Source organism: Gracilinanus agilis, chromosome 3, assembly GCF_016433145.1.
Source record: "Gracilinanus agilis isolate LMUSP501 chromosome 3, AgileGrace, whole genome shotgun sequence".
In the NCBI taxonomy this organism is placed as follows: domain Eukaryota; kingdom Metazoa; phylum Chordata; class Mammalia; order Didelphimorphia; family Didelphidae; genus Gracilinanus; species Gracilinanus agilis.
Window position 1 is genome coordinate 191,453,859 of NC_058132.1, and position 23,589 is coordinate 191,477,447.

Below are 23,589 nucleotides of genomic sequence, written 5' to 3' on the forward strand. Positions count from 1 at the left end.
TCTTTCCCTAAGATTTTATTCTTCTCAACTAAGTTACATCATTACTAAGGAAAGTTTTTAAAACATAGATGGCTTAAAAGTATGGCAAAAGGAAGCAATCATATGAGAAATAGCTATAACTTCATTTAAAAGGCTAGAAAATGTTTGAAGTTATATTTAATAAAAGCTACTAAGATCAATGGCAATTATACTAGCAAACATCTGGAAAAAAATAGCATACTGAGATATTTATTTTGCTGTGGTATAAGTGACTAGGCAGGGGATGGCAGAAGTAGTAGCACTAGATACAAAACGGGAATATATGGGGGAAAAAAACTTTTATGAAAGCATAACCCTTTATAAAACGTAGTTCCCAGATCTGTACCTAATAATCCAGGGGACAATGGAGAATTGAATTGGTTCACCAAGGGGGTAAGACAGGAAGGGAAGAAATAATAAGCCTCCAGTGTAAGGGTGATCACCTTTGAGAGCACCGAGGAGTCGAAGGATTGGAGATCGTGGTTAGAATGAAAAACAGAGTTTGAGATTATAAGATAGAGGGAGAAGTAGAATAATAACTGGCTATTACTGGATAATGGAATTTCAGAGTTTATGAACAAGCAAGTTGTATATTTGTGAACAAAGTTATGACCATCTCTATGTGGCTGAGTTGGGAAGAAGGAATGAGTCGTGAGAAATGATAGATCGAGGAATTGAAAATTAGTGTTTGAAGGAGTATCAATATGTATGCTGAAAACCCTTAATAAAAGTGCAGATTATTATCATGAGGGAGCCAGATCTCACCAAGGACCAGAAGATGAAAGAAGTAAAAAAGGAAAAAATTTAAGATAAAAGTAAGTTTTCTACCTACAAAACAGGTTTTTCCAGAGCACAGTGGAAAGGCTGGATAGCTCAAGAGTGAGCCCAACTAAGGACGAGAAAGAGAATGTGGGTTGACAGGGATGGTAAAAAGGGAGTGGAGAGTGGAGGAAGGACAACAGGGATTGAATGGCAACTGAGTGTACAAAAATCACCAGTGTTGGAAGAGTATAACCAGGTGAGCATTTATTTATCACTGAGCCTTAAATAACATAAGTAAAGTATTTAGCAATGCTTAAGGGGGCTTTAAGTGGCCATGTAAATGACAGTGATAATTATTTCCTTCTCTATTTTTATACACTAACTTTTTAAAAGAAAAAAATCTTTACTTTCTGTCTTAGAACTGATACTAAATATCAGTTCAAAGGCATAAGAGCAGTAAGGGCTAAAAAACTGGGGAAAAGTGACTTGCCCAGGGACGGAGACGGGGACACACACACACACACACACACACACACACACACACACACACACACACACACACACACACACACACGGTCTGAAGTCACATCTGAACCCAGGACCTCCTACCTCTGGGCCTGGCTCTCCATCCACTGGGCAACCTAGCTGCATCCTACACAAACATGTTTCTACAGTTGTTAAGAAAAAAAAAAAAAAAAGAAAAAGGCCACTCAGCAAAAAAAGAAAAGCCATACTGATAATACTAATGACTAAGAATGATTGAATATAATTTAGACATTAACTCAAAATAAAATTACTCAGAATTTCTCAAGATATGCTGATGATTATGTGGATATGAATATACTATACACCCTCAATGATCTATTATGTACAAAATATCATGTTAGTTGCTGAATATATAAAAACAAAACCAAAAGAGTCCTTGCCTTCATGGAAGTTAACTTCACAACTGATTTTGTAAAATATTTTCATCTGTGAGATAATGGCATTAATAAAGATAAAACCCTGTTTTAATTAATATCCTTTATTATTTCCAGCTCTATATGCCTGGGATTTTTCAGAATACCCAATCTATTAATAAAAGGGTACTATACTATTCCATGCCTCTGAATTGTGGTCAAATCCAAATATGATTTTATACTGATTTCTCTTTTCCTAAGTAGCAAGCTAGGTGGTGCAGTGGAAAGTCAGAAGTTCTAAGCCTTAGACACTTACTAACTGCTCTGTGATGCCAGGCAAGTCAGTTAACTTCTGTCTGTCTCAGTTTTCTCAATTAAAATAAAGATAACAACAGCAACTGCTTCCCAAGGTTGTTATGAGGATCAAATGAGGAAATATTGATTATAAAGGGCTTAGTATAGTGCCTGACATATAGCAGGTACTACATAAATACTTCTTCCCTTTCTTTTCCCTTCCTCATCTCTCAAATTCAATTTCTTGTCTTATACCTCCAAGACAATGATCACATATGTTCTATTCTCCTTTTTTGGTACTACTACAACCCTAGTTCAGGATCTAATTTTCATCCACCTGTACTACTGGTTGAAATATCCTCCTTACAGGTATTCCTACCTTCATACTGTTGCCAGAATAATCTTCCTTATTTATAGCTTTGGTCATGTCATTCCTCTGTGAATATCTTCAGTGACTTCCTATTGACTTTGGTTTGAAATTCAAATGCTGGTGTGGCATTAAGGGTTCTCTGGAATTGAACATCATTCGTTTTTCCAGTTCTATCTTCCAAATATTCTCTTGCTTTCTTTATCTCATACCACTTACCTTCACAAAAGTTATATAGCAGCTAAACTGATTAACTCCTCAACAGAAATAACACTGCATTCTCATGTCATTTTCTCTTTGCTCAGTCTGTTCTTTATTTCTAAAAAACCTTTCCTCCTATATTTTTTTAAAAATTTCTGCTCATTTTTTAAAACTCAATTCAAGTACTGTCACTTCTTCCCTTCCCCAAGAATATTCAGCTTCAGATTCACATAACACTTTTGTAAATCCTGTAATGCACTTATTGGGCAATATTATATTTTATAGTCATTAGCACAGATATATCATTCTCCTACTAAGGGTAAGGTTTGTCCAAATGTAAAAGTGCTCTTCAACATGTAGGTGTTTAAAAATGTTTGTTGATTTGTCTTGTTAAAGTTACTAACACTAAGGGAATGTAAGTACATATCATTTACTCCTTCGTCTCTCTGTTCTAACAGCTAACAGCTAACATTTAATATCTATATTATTATAGGTATTACTATATATTATATATACTATGTAATATACTAAGTATATTATTATTCCATGTTTTAGATGAACATATAATCATTGTTAAAAAAAGGAAACAAGATTATAGTGTTGTGGTACCAATAGATGAGTGAAATAATGGTAAAAACAAATGTATCACTTATTTCAAGACTACAAAAGATAATTTCAAAGATCTCTTTTCAGCTGTTTAGTCCACTCAGAAACTAAGGCAATAAGAGATTAAAGAATTTGCTCTAGGCCCCTCTAAGAATTAGAAATTAAAATTGAAACAATCCAAATAACAAATAATATTATTTATATCTTTAAAAACTAACCTAACCAAATAAAGTTTGATGTATAATAAGATATAGTCAAAAATAGATAAAAATTGTTCTGTGATATGATTTGGTGCTCTCTTAAAATAGATGATTTTTTTTTCATTTAAATGAGAGACAATTACTTTACAGAGAAACTGCCACAAAAAATAAAATAAAATTTCAACAACTGAAGATCAGAACATGCCACAGATATTGTAGACATTATGGTTATTGAGCACTTAGCACAAATTACAAGACAATCATGAAGTTTAGAAGCTCCATATAAAGGCTTTATTGTAAAAAGTGAAAGAAAATACAAACTGAGTATAGTGCTTCTCAAGATGACTGATTTAAAATTATCTCGTTGAGAAGGCTCTAAATTCTCTCTGATGTTCTATCTTCCAAATATTCTCTTGCTTTCTTTATGAGACTGTATTCTGTACATAACTTATTACTATTATTTTTATTATACGTCCTATATGAATAACAAGATGGAAAGATTTTAGTAACCAGCAATCCTCTAATAAAACTACTATATTTGAAATAGAAAACGTCAAGGTTAAATAAGGCTTTATCATTTAAAAATAATATCAATGTTATGGAATTATTCATTTTCATACTTCTCTAACATAATAGCAGTACTCGACAGAAAATTCCACATTCTATTCTCTGAACTGTCATCATGGCACTTGGCTAGTGATTATATTATATGTAATTATAAAGAATAAAGAATAAAAATATTAGATATTGCTTCCTTACATTAGAAATCATGTAGCCTATTTTAAAATTGTAACTAAGAGGCAATGTGGTATAATAGAGAGCTGGCCTTGAAGCCAGAAAAACCTGGATTTCAAGTCCTGTTTCTAAAATAAGCTGGCTGTGAGACCCTGAATAAGTGATTTAGTTTCTTAGGAATCCAGACTCTAAGTTGCAGAAAAGATGCTGACCTGCATTGGTAGAGGAAGTTCTTCATTTGAAAGTTCCCTATACCAATACAAACACAGATCATATTTCTATCCTAAACTGGAGCTACACATGATGAACTATAAAATTTGTGAAAACATTAGGAATTTATTCAGTTATTGATCTTCCTCTTTTACTTTACCATATGTAATACTAAACCAGAATCTCTTTTATATTCATTGCTTGAAAACCTCCAGGGAAAGAAAATGCACTACTACACCTCCACTCCCAAGATAATCCACTCCAGCTGATAGGAATTATTTCCTTAAGCCAAGACTTATTTTTATTATTATTTTTTAAAACCCTTACCTTCTGTCTTGGAATCAATACTGTATATTGGTTCTAAAGCAGAAGAGTAGTAAGGGCTAGGAAATGGGTGGGTGGGTGGGTATTAAGTGACTTGTCCAGGGTCACACAGTTAGGAAGTATCTGAGGTCAGATTTGAATCTAGAACCTCCCATCTCTGGGTCTGACTCTCAATCCACTGAGCCACGTAGCTTCCTGCCAAGACTTACTCCTTTGTAATTTCACCCATTGCTCTTAGTTTTGGTAAAATAAGTCTAACATATCTCATTCCTATGTCAAATGATTGCTCTCCAAATACTAGAAGGCAACTATCATGCCAGTTGAGCCAATTCTCTTAGGTCATGAACTTCTGAGAACATCTAGTGCAACCTGTCCTGCCTGAAAATTTCCTCTATAATATCTTCATTTTTTTTAAACAATCCTCATATCACTTGGTTCATTCATTATACTTTAAACACTCCCCAATTTACCAATTCAGCAAACACATTATGTTGCCTAATATGTGCAAGGCACCATACTAGGTGTTGGGCATACAAAGACAAAACGAAAACAGTCTCTGTCTTCAAGGAGCTTGCTGTTCAATTGTTTCAGTCATGCCCAATTCTTTGTGACCCCATTTGAGGTTTTCTTGGCAATGATACTGGTTTGCTATTTCCTTTTCCAACTCACTTTACAGATGAAGAAACTGAGGCAAACAGGGTTAAATGACTTGCCTAGAGTCACACAACTATCTAGTGTCTGAGGCCAGTTTTGAGTTCAGGAAAATGAGTGACAGATAGAATGATGGCCTAGCAGTTAGGATGATCTGAGTTCAAATCCTTCTTCAGATATATACTAGTTTAGTGACCCTAGGCAAGTCACTTAAGCTACAGCATCAGTTTCCTCATCTGTAAAATGGGGTTAATAATAGCACTCATTATACACAGTTGCCATAAAATGAAACAATATCAAATCCTGTACAAACTTTAAAGTACTATGTAAATGTTAACTACCATTTGTAAATGGATCTACGATCTAATCAGTTTGGAATAAAAATTGCAACTCTTGCATGCCTGCTCATCCTGTGTGACTTTGTCCATGTTTTGTCATAAATGTGTCACACCCATTGCCCATTCAAGGTGCTGGAGGCCTTTCCTGCTTTCTCCCATTATCCTGATGATAGGAGTGGAGCACTGGAGCTCTCCTTCTGTCATCCCTCATCCTCTATTACATGACCAGCTTTTCTTCTCTTCCCAACACACATTTTCTTACCTTTTACTTGTTCTTATTGAAGTTCATCACTGATTATAGATTGTGAGACAAGGCACTTCACAACTTATGGATACCCAGAATTGATTACTCATCAAATAACAAAACGAATCACTCAAAAAATGACAGTGATAATACAAAATTCCCAAACTATATTAATATATCTTTAAAAATTAAATTGTATTAATAATATTTTATATTACATTACAGTAATGGCACAGAAGCAATGTCATATAGTGCAAATAACTTAGACCTGTGTTTAATCTAGTCCTTTATCATGTAACTAACTATGGATAAGTCATAAATTTATCTTCCATGTACTTCAGTTTGCTAATTTGGAAAATAGGGAAACAATATTCTCTCTAACTCAAAGTTCTGTTGTAAAGAATAAAAACATACAGGAAATTGCTTTGAAAAACCATAACAGGTTATAGAAACAAATGTAATCAATCATTTTATCTTCTCAGGCACCACTGCTTAGACATAGCAATATATCTCTCTCTTTTTCCACAAGTTTTATTTTTTGCCTTCTATAATGCTTTTTGCAAATACAATTCATTAAAGTGTCAGTGTGGTTTGGGAGGGCTATAGGGAGAAGAAGGGTTTGAAGGAAAGGTCTGGGCTTGTGCTTTTATTATTGTAAGGAACTCTCACTATGGAAATTTCCTCTCCTAAAGCAGAGCAATGGCTTTTCTGTATTTCACAATATCAGAGCACTTTATACGGAAAAAGCCATTATTGGAGTTAGGAAAATTGTGATTCAAGTCCTACTCCTGATGTCCAGCAGGTGAGGGACTTGACAATATCATTCAACTTCATAAGACATGTTTATGTACACTTGGGATTTCACTGGTGTTTCCTTTATAAAGTGTATGGATTTACTTGATGTAAATATATTTTGGAAATATAGGATGCCTCTTTCTTTACACTGAAAACATTTGGTTTGAATACAGCATTGTAATTATGTCCCTTTAAGCTCGAGTTTGATGAGAAAATGAATTCTTCCTGGAATAGATTTTAACTTTTAAAAAATGACAAAATTGACACTATTATGAACAAAATTATTTTAAAAATCACTGATAAGATCTACATAGATGCTATTAAGTCAACCATACCGTGGCCTTTATCAAGGAAACTCACCTTTCTGAGCTTTCATCGTCTGTTCTTCAATTTGTCTTAGACGTTCCATCAGTTCTTCCTTTTCTCGTTCTATTCTCTCTTTTTCTTTTTCTGCTATTTCCCTTTTCTTTTTTTCATTTTCTAGTTGTGCCCTTAAAAAGAATTGCAACTACTTTATTACAAACCAATTATGAGAATTAAAAATATTTAGCTGTTAATGGGAAACAACAAAACTGAAAAAGTTACTTTGTGTTGGGGGGAGGGGGGACACAAACCAAAAGTTTTTTGAATATGGAAAAGGCAGCAGTTACAGCAGTGACATCAAACTTTAGTCATCTGGCACATTTAGAAGTTTAAAGTCTTGAAGATAAGACCATGTACACAACTTGCATGTTCATTATGATTTAATTTTCACTTCAAACTATTTGCAAGAAAAAGCAAGAGCAAGGGCTTGCAAGAAACACATAGATACGGTGGGACTCCATGGTATAGAATACAATCTCAGCTCTGAATTGATTAAAGAATCAGAGTAAACTAAATACAAGGATTTTAATGCCTAAAAGTACTCATAGATATTTTATAAGCTTCTGACAATAAAATTAATAAAGACCTGGCAAACTCATAAATAATGACTAGGCTTCTAAACTTCTAAAGAGTCAAAGCAAAGCTTTCTTAATACCAAAATTCTAGCTGTTTGCAATTTTTATTTTTTCAATTTTTCACATTTCACCATGGTTCCAATTAGGTCACAAAAAAAACCTATAAACACTAGTTCAAGACTATCAGATGGTGACAATTGTTTCTAGATGGTTCTACTTCTCTTGCATTTTGTCTTACATTTCCTCTGTTTATTTATTAGGCAAATATGTGGAATGTACTTTGCTAGATATTCAGGATACAATGGTGGATATAATACAAATAAGAGATTATACTCAAGGATTTCTCTAGCTAATAGCACAAATAACTATGGTACAAGGGAAACTGAATTAAGTACAAAGGAGGCACTTAGAAAAAGTGATGTAAGAAATTTAAGAGAAAAATTATTTTCACTCATGGAGGGACAGCAGATCAGGGAAGAAGAGTTGAACACTTAAAGAAATTTCAGCAAAGGAAGAGGTAGTACATTCCAAGCATAGGGAACAGGGCATAGAAATGGATAAGAGACAGAGAATATTCCAGTCCAGCTAGAACAGTATGGGTTTAGGAAAGTGGCACAATATAATACTAGAATTATAAGTCAGACTGTGCAGGACTTTAATGCAATGAAAAATTTATACTTTATTTTCTAGGCAGTTTAAAGTGGCTAAGGTTTCTGAGTAGAATAATAGGATTGCAGTAGTATATTGGGAAGCCTAAGGACCAAGCAATGTGAAAGATAAAATGGAGAAGAGACAAATTATAAGTAAACAAATGTAATTATTGTATGAAAATACCACAACAGTGCAGGTAAAAAGATATGAGAGCTGATGGTATATATGTAGGGCAAGGATGACAAAAGTGAAAATTGACTTCAAGTTTAAAAAATCTAATGACCAAGAAAATGGCAGGACATCAATAAAGGCCTTTTCCCCAGATTTTTCAGAGCTGGGAGAGACTTTAGAGATCATTTAGTATAAATGCATTTATTTTAGAGATAAGGAAATTGAAAATCTAAAAGGTAAAGTAAACTGCACAGAGATACACAATAAGTAATGGACTCCAGGATGGAAGCCCAAATCTTAGTCCTTTTTCCTGCTACAAATGGAGAAGCTAGTAGAGGAATATGGAAGGGAAGATGAGTAAATTCAGTTTGGAATATATTTAACTGAATTGCATCCAATGTCACACCAAGTTGAAAATAACCAATGGGGAGACTGGGATTTTGGACAGAGGTTAGGTGTGAAAATATAAATTTGGGAGGTGACAATTAAAGCCAATAATTACAGATGAGACAGATAATGGAGAGAAGAGGAGCAGCTCAACTCTTTGCTTCTATTTTTCTATAGGGAGATGACAATGAGACTAGAAAAGACAGACAAACATAGACAATAGGAAGTTCATCCCCAAGAGGGAGAGAATAAGAGAGCATTTTCCTGCTTTTGATGAGTTCAAATCACAAAACCCAGATGAACTATTATATTCTAAGGGACTGAAAACTAGCACATTGGGTTGCTAAGCCATTGCGAATCATCAAATGGGAAAAGTGCTACAAGATTAGAGAATGGAAAATGTCCCAATTTTCAGAAAGAGGAAGAGAAGAGGCCCTTGAAAACTATAGCCAGTGATCCTGGCAAAATTCTAGAGTCTGTTGTTAAACTGATGGGTAATGAACATCTAGCAAAAAAGCAGCAATAACAAAGATTTAGCATGGCAAAACAAATTATACTAGACCTCATTTCCTTCTTTGACAGTTGTTAAATTGCTGGGTTTGGAAAGTTCCATAGATATAAACTTGGATTAAGTCTCTCATGCTACTTTTATGGACAAGAGATATGGGTTAAAAGACAGAACAGTTTGATGGAATTTGAATGAGTCAAATAGTCAGACCAAAAGAGTAATCATTAATGATTTGTCATCAGCATGTTTTAAAGTCTCTAGTTAAAAGCCCCAGAGATCTATATTTGTCACTATTCTGTTGAACATTTTGTCACTGACCTGGATATAGCCACAGATAACATATTTGTCAACTTTAAAGATGACACAGAGCTGGAAAGTATAGCTAAAATACTGGATGATAGAGTCAAGATCCTAAAAAGTCTCAAAAGCCTAGGATGTCTGGGCTAAATTAAAAAAAAATTAAAGTTTGTGTATTGGGTGTGAGTAGGCTACAACAAATTACAAATAAATGACTAGGATTAAAAATAAATAATAAATTTAAGATATTTTTTAAACAACAAATGAATGCCTAAAATGGAGAAATAGTATAAACAATATCAATATCATCAGAGAAATATATGACCTTAAAGGGACTCTGGTCAATTATGTGGTAAAAATGAAATAGACCTGATAGAATTCCATATGCATGAGTATTCTACACATAACGTTAAGGTACCACAACAGAAAGAGTTGAAGACCTGAGTTCAAATCCTGCTTCAGAAATTTTCTTTATGACTCTGGATAAATCATATAACATCTTAAGCATGAGTTTCCTCATCTCTAAAGTGAAGATAATAATTCTGAGCCTACCTTACTGGGCTATAGTGAGGGATCAAATAAGCTAACATATTTTAAGTGCAATATAAATGCTTATTCAATTGTTTAATTATGACTACTTCTTCATGACCTTTTGGACCATACTATCTGTGGGGTTTTCTAGGCAAAGATACTGCAGTAGTTGCTGTTTTCTGTTCCAATGAATTGAGACAAACAGAGGTCAAATAACTTGACTAGGATCCTGTAACTAGTGTTATATTCAAACTCTGAGTCTCACCTTGATTGACAAGGGAGACAGTTGGAAGACATCAGAATGTTCCCAGATGCCATGAGGACAGGAGGAAAGGCAGTTGGCCTGAGGATATAAACACCCCAACTGTCATTTGGGAGGGGTCTTTTGGTTCTGGAGGCTCAGGGCATAGGTCTTTGAGCTTTGACCATTGATCCTCTCTGAATCTCCCTAGACATTTAGGCATTTGATCATCATTAGATATTTAGGTATCTGGGCCCGGGTGGTAACCGGGAGGAGGGAAGGAGAAGCAGAGGGAGATGAAGGGTAATTATTTCCTAAAGGCTGTGCAGGCTGACATCACAAACTGAGAACAGGGAAACTGAGAGAAATCACAATATCTGTACCAACTGAGCAGTTTGCCCTCCTTGGTTTGGCGTTGGCCAAGCTGAACCAGAGGAGTGTGAAACCACTAGCTCCAGCCTACTGAAACAACTGCCTACAGTCCTGAGGGATTATTGATCAAAGCTACAGTGACAGGGTCTCCTATCCCCAATCCATTCCTGATTATTCCTTTCCCTATTTAACATCTATAGATAAAGTTTATTTAAGTATCTTCCTGAGTGGTCATTACATCATGGCCCTTGGGGAGGGAGCAACGCGGTTAGATGAAAACATTATCCAAGGCTAATAGAGCTCAATATTAATAATAAACCCAACCCCAGGTAGGACCTGAAAGGGTTACCCATCCACAAACCCATAAGGGTCCTACCTGGGCACTGTTATAGAAACAGGGCACTATAAAATCCAGCCAGGTGACAGGGTTCTGTGGTCCCCCTGCACCAGCTACCCAGGGGAATACAAGGCACAGCTTCCCAAATCAATATCCCCTAGGAGCATAATAGTATCAAGGAGAGTCCCAATTTATTTTTATAACACTAGTAAGTATCTGAGTCCGGATTCAAACTCAGGTCCAGCACTCTATCCACTCAGCCATCTAGTTGTCTCAAATATATAAATGCTACCCAGAAAATTTTGAATAGCAAGATTCCTAGCCAATGGGTGTAGATTGTTTGGGGAAAATTTAAGGAAAGATATGAATAAAATTTAGATTAAAACAATCTATTTTGCAAATCAGTGGAGTAGTAATTAAACCCTATTTCAACTTAAACAGATATGGAGGTGGAGAACTAAGGACTTGGAAGTTCAGCATGAGTTGATGTAACATAAAAAGCAATAAAGCTAATGTTATCTCAAGAATTGGGTGGTAGGAAAAGTAGATAATCCATTTTACTCTTCCTTGGTCAGACTATATCTGAAATAATGTATTGACTTCTTGTGTATTACATTTAAAGAAAAACATCAAAGGCTTCAGAGTATCCAGAAAGAAGCAACCAGGATATAGAAAGGCTTCTCATTGAAGGAATGAGGGTAAGTCTGAAGAAAATTCAAGAGGATCCACAATAGCTGCCTTCAATTATTTGAAGATCTGTCGTGAGGAAGTGGGAGAGATTCAATTTGTTCTGCTTGGTCCTAGAGAACAGAACTAAAAAATGGATGGAAGCTAAAAAGAGGCAAATTTAGTCAGATGTCAGAAAAAAACAAAACAACTCTAACAATAAGAGTCATCTAAAAGTAGAAAATGGGCTATATCAAAAGATTGCTTGTCTCCCCTCCTCATCCCATGTAGGTCCTCAGAAAAAGGTAAAAAAGCACACTTACACTTACTTGTCAAGTATGTTTTAGAGAGAATCCTTGTAAAGATTTTGCTTAGACTACATGGCCTCTGAAGTCCTCCCAATTCTGAGATTCTATCATGTCTAATGTATATGCTATAACAAAGAACAGTTACCTATATAGCATCCATTTCAAAGGAATGATTTCAATGGTATAACAGCTAGTATATTAAAAGCTATGGAGAAAAGTATGTTTGGGGGAAGGTAAGCATATGTTGAGAAATGAAAGGTAGAAAATTCGACCCCTGCCCTCTCTCTTCATACTTTTAAACCCTTAAGGCTATCACAAGTATACTGCCCAAAAGGTCATTCTGTGTGAAAGTTGAATGACTTAAAAAACTACTAGTGGCTTAAGTGTTAGGTCATCATTTTTCTCCATTAAAATCAAAGTGTTAGTTAGCTGTGCAGAATTAACTGATGCCTTTCCTTTTAGGCAAATAAGAAACAGTTAGCATTTCAATAAAACTTCATTAATTTAATATCAATGATAGGAAGGGCTATTTAGGTTACTGAAAAATGCTAAATGCTAATTTTTTCTAATGCAGTCTCATTATCATTAAATACATATATTAACTCAAATTAAGAAATGTAAAATGCTGAACCTTAGCGGGTCCTTTAAGAGACCTTAAAGAAAGGGTTTCCTTAGCAAAGATTATATTCAAACCAATCCCTAGTTTGCAAATTCAAAATTAGTGGAGGGGTTTCTTCACCAGTAACCATTTACTTTAAAACTCTCAATTTAGCATAACAAATTCTGTTAGAGGATTCCAAGTGTATATTTGGAAATTGTTATAAGAAAGTGCTGATGCTATTCTTCTTGATACTGTTCTTTATTTAGTAAGTTTTTATAGTAGCACAGATAGACTCTGAAAAAAATTATTAAAGACTCTTACCTGGAAAGCATGAGTAAAACAAGTTGAGGATCTTTAACCAAACGCTTCCAAAAAGATATTCAACAGTAGAATAGCAAGGGTTGCATAAAGGGGCAGAGGGAAAATAATTCAGTGAAGTCATGAAAAGCTAATCTCACAATCCTTACGCGCTGAGACTTCAAACTTTATAATTATAAACCTTTTATCTTAGAAGATGAAATTGGGGGAACTTCTAGAACACTCAAATGTTTATATAACTTTTTCAATAAAATGAAAAGTTCCATAAAATTTAAATTTGTAGCACCTTAAGAAACTTAAGCTTGTCTAATATTTTAGATAACTCTACTACTATTGATTAAAAATGAAATACTGAAAAATTTCATACCTTTCTAACTGCTTCTGATGTTTCTCTTCTCTAGCCTGAGCCTTCATCTGTTGTACTTCGATTGTATCAGGCTTTCTTCTTCTCATGTAGAGTTCATGGTTTCCCATGCACAAAGCCAAAATCCGTTTATTGATTCTCAGACGAGGTGCATAAAAAACAAAATCCTAAACACAAATTATTTTAAATTAACAATTTCCTTGGGGAGAGTACCACATCAATAATTTGCACTAAATGTCAACAATGTGAATGAGAGTTCAACAGTCACATAACAGTTAACTTGAAAATTACCTAAAATCTCCCAGGAACCCACAGTAGATGCCACATATTGTTTTCTCTTAAATACTCCAGAGCCATAAACTGGGTCCCATTTGTTTTTCCCCCTCTACTTTTCCAAAAAACTCAGTCTGTGAACATTATATCTGAGATACTCAATTCTGCTTGATCTCATTTTTTTTCAATAATGTAGAGACTAAACTATTTACTCATTCATGGAAATATCTACTGAAGACTCAAAATTTCAAAGTACACTGAATATACTTCCTTCTCCTTTTCTATGGCTATTTATGTCTTGAGAATGCTCAGCTATGGTATAGAATAGATAGATTCTACCACTTAAAAGATACTACCTTAACCAACAGAATAGATGCTACAACTTAAATACTCCAGCCTAAAAATAACTTGAATTCAAGACTTCAAGTTATATAACACATAAAAAGTAAAACAATAACTTGCAATTCTATAAATTAGCACAAAACTACTAAATGCCTGGACTGCATTATGGTTATCAAAACAAAGAGCCATGCACAAAAAAAACAAACCCACTAACAGTATCTTTATACAACCCTGACTTTATTCCAACAAATATTCTTTGATTAAATTTAAATTTACTCTATACCCCTTAAAATTCACCACTGATAATATAAAGCAATGAAGAGAAAACATTTTTCAGTGCCAGTTTGATAAATGAGAATCCCTTCTCTTTGATATCATTTGAGGGTACCACGTATTTCCATAATCTTAGTCATCCTTAACTTCTCCCTCTCTCTTACCCCTCCCTCATTATCAATTTCTAAGTTTCATTTATCCTCCTTTCACATCTGTATACTCACAAAACTTCAACTACAATTTAGATTTTCTCACTTTCACCTAGATAACTGCAATAATCTCCTAATTCATCCCCTACTACTCTCATTCAACTGTTCTCTAATCCATTCTTCATAGCTACCAAAATATTACCAAAGATATGACAAAAACCCCTCCATTTAGCTTTTTATGTCCTTATAATGTGTCTCTTATCTACCACCTCTCTGGCCTTAATATATTATTCTCTTTATGAAAGGAAAATAGTTTTTATTGCCTTTATATTATTGATCATGAACTAAGAGATCACATAAAATCCTTTAGATAAATAAGTACAACTATGACTTTGAGTTAGATATAGTTATTACACTTACTGTGTATAAAATATTATTTATAATGGAATATCAACCATAGTATTAGAAAGGATATAGTTTGGTATATAAGAATATTATAGCAACTAATTAGATTAGAGCTTCTGTTAGAGGAATAAAAATTTCAGGTCTGTGTAGTTATCTAAGGGAAACTGAAACTCATGCAGTAGGAAATTAACTGTATCCTGACGAGATCATAGGAAAACAACCTTGGCATGCTGAGATGTTATTTGATCCTGTAAAGATTTATGCCAGCTACAAAGTCCCCACAAAATTATGGCCAAGAGAGGTTACTTTGACCTAATTCCTCCCAGAAGTAATATGGTAGTTCTGGAGGATTAATTAAATTTTCTTATCTTAACCTTGTTCTGGAACTTATGACTTCATATCAAATGTTCCAAACCTTTGTTACCAAATGCTATAGAATATTTCTCAACATACTGTGTATCTTCTGCCTTGTTAATGAATTATGCTAATTACCAATCAAAAACTTATAAAACACTGCTGAACAACTAACAGGGGTCTTTGCCACAGGTTGGGCATGTTGAGTCCTCCAGCTCTGATTTACCACAAATAAGTTTGGATCTTCAGCCCAGAATGATGGGTCAGAGATTTCTTTATTTCTTAAACTTTATGCATTCTATACTAGAGTTAAACTGGCCACCTTGCCATTCCTTAAATGTCCTGTGACTTTACACTAGCCACCTCCCATGCTTGGAATGCAATCTCTCTTTATTTCTGCTTTTTAGAATCCTTAATTTCCTTGAAATTTTACCTCAAGGACTGCTTTTCTTGATCCCCCCCACAGCTACTCTCCTTTCTGTCTAAAGATCACACATCTAGCATAATTTTCTGAGGCACATAATAAAGTCTGGATTACTTTGTCTAGCTGAAATACAAACTCCTCAGCCTGGCATTTAAAACCTTTTCCAATCTGACTTCCTGTCTTTCTAATTGTACTGCCCTTCATTTGATCTCTGTTCTAATAAAAAATGACCTCCTAGCTGTTCATTGCATATTTCATCTTCCACCCCCACTCCCTTGCATAGGGTAATCCCTTAAGTCTGGAATATACCTTCTACTCCTCCTTTCTCCTGATTTATAAACTGCCTATAGAATAAAACTTAGGTTCCATCTCTTCCACTAACCTTTTCTTGATGCTCCTAGGTCTGGTGCTCATTACATTACAAATTATGTATTATTTTGGTTATATTCTATGCTTCCTTATCTATGTATATACTGTATCTTCAAAGGAGAATTAAAGCTCCTTAAGGGAAGGAGCTGCTCCATTTCAGTCTATAGTTTACAGACACATATACACACTTCCCCACATAGTGTCTTACACATAAAGGCACTAAACAATATGTTAAACTGAATTTAGCACAAATGTAAAATATACATAAGAAGGGACAAGAATTCTACTTACAGGTGCCTTTTTGTCAATCGGCTTTATGGCAAACTTTTTGTCATTAAATGAAATATTTCTGATTTCACTCCAGGGAAAACCAATTTTGGGTGTCAACCTTTAAAATGAAAAGTAGACTTTTAATCAAGCAGGCATATATATAAACTAATATTTAAACAGTACGTTAAGGTTTACAAAATACTTTACATACATTATAGCATTTCATGCTTACACCAGTATTAGTATTATTACTTGTGAGGAAACTGAAGAGATTAGCTGTCTTGGTCAAGGTATCAGAGATTATAAGTAGTAGAACAGAAATTTGAACTTGATCCTACATGCAATGCTCTTTCCACCATAACACAGATGGTGAAAACCGCACTGATTATTATAGCCTGAATAAACAAACTTGGTAGCTCCAGACTTTTAGGATGTTTTAATTAGCACTAATACCCATTAACATGCATGCTACTGAGAAATTTTGAATTTATAAAAATAATTTTTGTAGTGGCAAAAAACTAAAGTATATATCTGCTGGTGGCTAAATAAAATTGTGGTACATGAATATAAGAGAATTTTACTAGACTATCAGAAATGATGATTAGGAAGAATACAGAGGAACACAGGAAAATGCAAAGTTAAATAAACAGAGCTATAAAAGATTATACACACAATGACAATTTAAATGTAAAGAATAAAAAATGAAAGGAAATTGGATGCCATTGTAATAGTCCAATGTGGCCTCAAAGAAGTTGAGAAATTCATTTCCCTCCATTCAGTGAAGAAGAAAAGGAATGTATATACTTTTAGGCTCAGTGGATTGGTTAATTAGTTTTAGGGTGCTACTGTTTTCCTTCACTTTTCTTAAAATTTAAATTCATTGTTATAAGGAATGGCTCTCTGAGGTAGGGAAGGGCAGAGGAAAATATTTTGGAAGTGGAGATGAAATAAAAAAGAAAAGGTAGAATAAAATAAAGGATTGATTTATAAAAGGATCAACTGAACTCCCCACTTTTAGTCTCTCCTTTAGTTCTTTCATTAATCTTACTGAAGTACAACTCTACTATGATCATTCACCTGTTCAAAAACTGGTGTTTTTTTACTACCTTTTCCCTCTATATTACTTCACGTAGGGATATTTTCAACATCCATGAATTCAATAATCTATCCTAGTTGGATTATTCTTAGTCTAGCCCCAACCATCTCCAACTGCCTACTGAGTATCTAAAGCTGGATGTCCTATAGATACTTAAACTAAAATAAATAAAACTAAGGTCATTATCTTTCCCCTTAAATCATCCTCTTTTTACATTTCCCAATTACCATTGAAGGTACCATCATCCTCCTGGGCTCCCAGTCTTGAAACCTGGGTGTCATCCTCAATGCCTCACTCTTACCTGTTATATTTAAACTGCTGCCAAGTTTAGTCAATTTTACCTTTGTAACATCTCTTACATGTCTCCTTTCCACTTTTGATACTGCTACCACCCCAACACAGGTCTTCCTCACATCATGCCTGGACTCTTGAAATAGCCTGCTGGTTAGTTAGTCTGCAAGTTTTAGCCCATTCCACTTCATTCTCCCCTCATCTGCCAAAGCAATTTTCCTAAAATGCAGGTGAAATTATCCCCCAACCCCTAATCAATAAACTCTTCTGGTTTCTATCACCTTTAGGATTAAATACAAAATTCTCTGGGGTTTAAAGCCCTTCAGAAACTAGCAGTATTCCCTCCAACTTATACCTTACACCTCCCCTTCAATCCAGTGCCACTGACCTCATTGCTACTCAATAAACATGACACTTCACCTCCTAACTCCAGGTATTTTCACTGGCAGTTCCTCCTGCATGGAATGCTCTCCTCCTTCATTTCCATTTGCTGGTTTCCTTCAAATCCTAGCTAAAGTCCTATACTCTATAGGAAACCATTTCCAATTGCTTTTAATTCTAGGACCTTCCCTTTTTTGATTATTTCTATAGCTCATTTGTATAACTGTTTGCATGTTGTCTCCCCAAATTAGTTTGTGAGCTCCTCCAGGGTGGTGACTATCTTTTGCCTTTTTTTCATTCCATTGTGCTTAGCACAACTGACACATATTAGATGCTGAATAAATGTTTACTGACTGACTGGCAGGTAAAGTCTGACATTGAAGACTCACCATAGTCTAGCTCCAAATTGCTTTTCCAGTCTAATCTCAAAATATTGGCCTTTACTGATTAAAGCAAAACTGGAATACTGTTTTCCAAACTTATCACATTCTTTGAAACATCCAAGACTTTACTTATACCACACCTCTGTCTAGTTCTCCTTACTCTTTATTCAAGGCATATTTGAAAATATATTGCCTTTATGAAACCTAACAACATTAAAGAAGTAGTATTATCATCTGCTTTGCTGCTGCACACCAAAGACCATGAGAACTTTCCATGTGACTTGTACCTCAAACCACCTTTATGTGCTATTCTCCCACTTTGGAATGTAAGCTCGGAAGCAAGAAAAGTACTCTGTGGTAACAAAGGGGACAGAGCTTCTGAGGACTTCACTAGTTAAGTGGTAGAGTGGAAAGAGCACTAATAGGTGCTGGTCCTGGAGTCAGGAAGACACGAGTTTATATTCAGTTTCAGACATCAATGGCTATGTGACAACTCATAATCTCTTTCTGCCTTGGAGTCCTTAACTGTAAAATGGGGAACAAAATAGCACCTACCTTCCAGAGTTGTTGCAAGAATCAATTAAGATAATGTGTAAAAGGCTTAACACAGTTCTTGGCACATGTTAGGTGGTTAGTAAATAAAGTTCCCTTTCCCTCCTCCTCCCCTTTTGTTTACTCAACTTCACTTCAACTCTTAGAAACTCTTCTTCTTTTAAATGCTTCAAAAATGTGACTTTGTTAATGCAACCAGTTCCTACTGATAGAGACAAAATCAAGACCAGACTTTGTGCTGGTATATAATATCTACTTGTAAAGTGAACCATATTAATAACATAAATTCTAATTATGTGAAATCTTGGAAAATGTGATTCACATTTGTAGTAGTGATATGAATGAAACTATGAATTAAAGACCAAAATAATATACACTAATTTGCTAAAACCCACTATCAAGTGATAAGAAAATAACTTATATAATTGTCAAGCAACACATTCTTTTTGAAAAAATATCTTATTTTTTGAAAATAAGAGCATTTGTTATTCTAAATCTATGGCCCTTTTCCTATTCTCCATAATCTTTAAAAGACTGATTGATAGTATGGTTTAGAAAACATCAGGTTTTTTTCCAATCAACAAAATTTTATTTTAATTCTTTTAAATGTTATTCAATCATGTTTGATTCTTTATGACTCTATCATCATAGTATCCATGGAGTTTTCTTGGCAAAGATATTTGAATAGATGGCCATTTACTTCTCTAGTGGATTAAGGCAAACAGATGTTAAGTGACTTGCTCAAGGTCACACAACTAATAAGTATCTGAGGCCACATTTGAATTCAGCTCTTCCTGGCTTCAGGCCTAGCACTCTATCTACTGAATCACCTAGCTATCATAATTTTATTAGCATAATTAATATATGTTTGAAGAGTCAATCTAATTTATATAGTTTTAGAAAGTAATTTTTTAAACATTAGTTCTTTCCTAAAAATTTAAGTATTATGTCATAAATAGTCACTGAAGTAATTCAAAGTTAAACATTAAGAATATCAGAGAAACCTGACTTCCTAATGTAGTATCCTTTTAACAGACAGTCGCATAAACATTTTAGAGACTTAGAAACACTTCCACAAATATTATCCATTTTCAGCCTCACAGCAATTCTAGCTATAATAAGCAAAGGATATGGCATTTATCCCCTATTCTGTGGATGAGGAAACTGAAAATCAAGTTAATTGATACGTCCAAAATTGCACACCCAGTAAGTGGCAGAGCCATAAAAAGAACTTAGGTCTTCAACCTCCTAAGTCAGAGCTCTTTGCTCTATATTTTTCTTTACTGTCCTCTGTTATATAGGCTAAAAAAAAAAAAAAGGAAATCCCAGAAAAAGATATTCCCTTTATCAATGTAGGTTGGTATATTCTTGCCAACTTAAAGCCTTAGAGAATTTTTAGTGCAAGGGTATTAACTTGAGTTTACTGACATCCAATCTGTGGACAGATCTCATGGTAGTCTATGAACTTGGATGGGGAAAAATATACACATTTAAAATATAACTGATTTTCTCTGTAATTCAATATATTCTGTTTTAGCCATTTAAAAACATTATTATGAGAAGAGACCCCTTAAAGCTTTGACAGATTGCCAAAAGAATTCATTGACATAATAGCTTAAGAACCTCTATTCTAATGTACTGTAAGGTTAAATGACTTGCAAGAAGGTCAGAAAGCCATTGGGTGTCAAGAGGCAAGACTTGAATCCAGGGCTTCCTGACTCTGAAGTCACCTCTCTAACTATTATCTTATGCTCTCTCTCACAAATTGTATTATGACATAGGTTTGGAATAAGGATCGGACCTATGATTTCACTGATATGTGGAATTTTCTGATGAGTAAACTTTCTCTAATGCAGTTAAGCACCTTCTCAGAAATGTATAAACTGAAAAGGTGGTCTAGAGCACTAAAAATGTTAAATGACTTGCTCAAGATCACTTATCCAATATATGTCAGAGGTGGAATGTAAGCAGAAGTCATACTTGTTCCAAAGCTAGGACTCTCTATCTACTACCCCAGTGATGGTGAACCTTTTCGAGAGGGAGCGCTGGGCCCTGCCCCAACCCCACATCCCCAGACCAAATGCCATGCCCCACCTACCCCAGACAGGGGAGGGAAGAAGTGTTCCCACTGGCTGCTGGGCAGGGGGCTAGGGAAAGTGAGGAATGTCCTCAGGCACATGGAGAGGGGGAGGGAAACGGCTCTACCCTGTGGATGACTGCAGGAATGTCCATAGAGAGGGCTCTGCATGCTCTTTTTGGTACCCATGCCATAGGATCCTTGGCAGCTGTGCCCCTTCCTATCTTCCCAATATCCTTATGCTTTTCTCCCCTCTACATACTCTATGATCCCCAAAACACTGGTGGTCTTGCTGTTTCTCACACATTATACACCATCTCCCAATTCCATGATTTCACACTGACTGTCACACTGTCACACTGGCTGCCAGTAATACTCTTCCTTCTTTTTCTGCCTCCTGGCTTTCTTTAAGCCTCAAATCAAACCATGCTTTCTGCAAGAGACCTTTCCCAGCTTCCTTTCATGCTAATACTTTTCCTCTAATGTCTCCACTAATGTCAAATTCCTGGAGGCCAGGAACCAATTTTGCCTTTGTGTCCCTAGTGCTTTTCACAGTGCCTAGAACATATTAAGTGTTTAACAAATGATTGCTGACTGGGCTTAATGAAGACATTAATGTTTTCACTGACTCACTCCTTAATTTGTACAATTATAGCCAATGTGCTAGGAGGAAATGAATTAATCAGAAGTGCCCTGATTAACTCCCCACCTTCTTGCAATGATGAAGTAGAACCATTGGTTGAACTCTCATCATGCCCCTCCATTCCTATTTGCTCTTCACTCTTAGAATGTCTTTTCTAGAAACTTTTTCAACATTAGGGTGTGGGAGAACTGTTCAATTCAACAAATTTTATTTATCACCTGTATGCAAGGTATTATGTTAATCATAGTGATATGGCCTGCCTGCACAGAGCTTACAAAGTCTAAATGTGGTGGTTGGTGGTTCAATAAAAACATATCCAGATCCAAGACTGAGATGTAGTTAGGCTTGTGCTTGTTCCCTGGGGAACAACTAATATTTTGGTAATTATAATAAAGATTTTTAAAAAATAAAGCAGTTAGACAAAACTAAGAAATAATAGCAAAAGTATCCCCAAATGTATCAAAACATCAAGTAAGAATCACAAAGAATAAGATAAAGAAATGGTATCTATTTTTTTTAATGTTGTGAACCTCTTACTTCATAACCTCTTAAGTACTTTACCAGGCAGTGGTTGAAGGGAATGCAAGAATATGTAAATTCTGATACTTTTATGTACAGTCTGTATTTTTCTAATTCTATGTGAATTTTAAAATTATCATATATTAGGAAATTGGAATGTTTTGCCATTTCCAAGCAAATCATAAATTATGACCTGCTTTGGATTTCCTTTCAGAATGACAAGTTCCTGAATTATTTTCTGAAATACTATTTTATCAATTTAGCTAAGGTATGATATCACAAAGCAATCTACCTTATAGTTTTTTTCTCCACTCCTTAGTTAACTATAGATTCAGAAACTGTTAAGTCATCTTTAGTGACCTATTACAACTATATTTTAAGGAAAGAGGGAGAAAAACAAGAGTGAAAGGGAGGAAAAAGATGGAAGTGGAAAAAGAAGGAAGGAGGAGAAGGAATGAAGGAAAAGAGGGAAAAAAGGAGGAAGGAAGAAAGGGAAGGAAGGAAGCAGTATGGGGGGACCAGACATTCTGTTCAGCACTTTATAAATATTATCACATTTGATACTCAACAATACTTGGAACTAAGTACTGTTGTATCCCCATTTTGCAGTTGTGGAACATGAGGAAAAGTGATTTAACCAGGTTAAGTGATTTGCTCACAGTAACATAGCTAGTAAATATCTGAGGCCATATATGAATTTGTGTCCCTTACTTGTCTTCCTTATTCTAAACTTGGTGCTGCATTCGTTGTACAAACTAACTGTCTGTATCCTCTTATAGATGAGAAAATTAAATCCTAGGGAGCTTAAATGACTTGCCCAATATAATTCAAAGGACATTCACTGGATGTACATTATGTTTATGTTCAATTCTGCCCCAAAGTAATAGCAATGAACATGCAAAATGCTCGATTCATGGAAATCAACTCAACAATCACATTTCATAAATACTCTTTAAAAAAGTAGAATTTGGGGGGCAGCTGGGTAGCTCAGTGGATTGAGAGCCAGGCCTAGAGATGGGAGGTCCTAGGTTCAATCTGGCCTCAGACATTTCTCAGCTTTGTGACCCTGGGCAAGTCACTTGACCCCCATTGCCTACCCTTACCACTCTTCTGCCTTGGAGCCAATACACGGTATTGACTCCAAGATGGAAGGTAAGGGTTTAAAAAAAAAGTAGCATTTGAAACATAGGGTAGAGAGTATAAGTTTAATAAAAGAAATTGAGCAATTATATCTAATTAAATTTTAATCAAATCTTTTTTATTTTTTTTTAATTCTTACCTTCCATCTTAGAATCAATACTAATAAGTATTGGTTTCAAGACAGAAGAGCAGTAAGGTCTAGGCAATGCAGGTTAGGTGACTTGCCTAGGGTCACACAGCTAGGAAATATTTTAGGCCAAATTTGACCACAGGACCTCACATCTCTAAGTCTGGCTTCTTGATCCACTGAGCTA

At 35.0% G+C, this 23,589-nt stretch overlaps 1 protein-coding gene across 2 annotated transcripts in view; it reads right to left on the reverse strand.

Moving 5' to 3' along the window:
- Positions 1-23,589, reverse strand: part of RDX (radixin) — a 115,764-nt gene that overhangs the window by 11,678 nt on the left and 80,497 nt on the right. For both annotated transcript variants that reach the window (XM_044669228.1, XM_044669227.1), the window contains 3 exons: positions 16,215-16,311; positions 13,338-13,501; positions 7,005-7,135 (listed from right to left, as the gene is read on the reverse strand). In XM_044669228.1, coding sequence (XP_044525163.1) covers positions 7,005-7,135; positions 13,338-13,501; positions 16,215-16,311 — 392 coding nt within the window. The remainder of the gene's footprint in view (positions 1-7,004; positions 7,136-13,337; positions 13,502-16,214; positions 16,312-23,589) is intronic.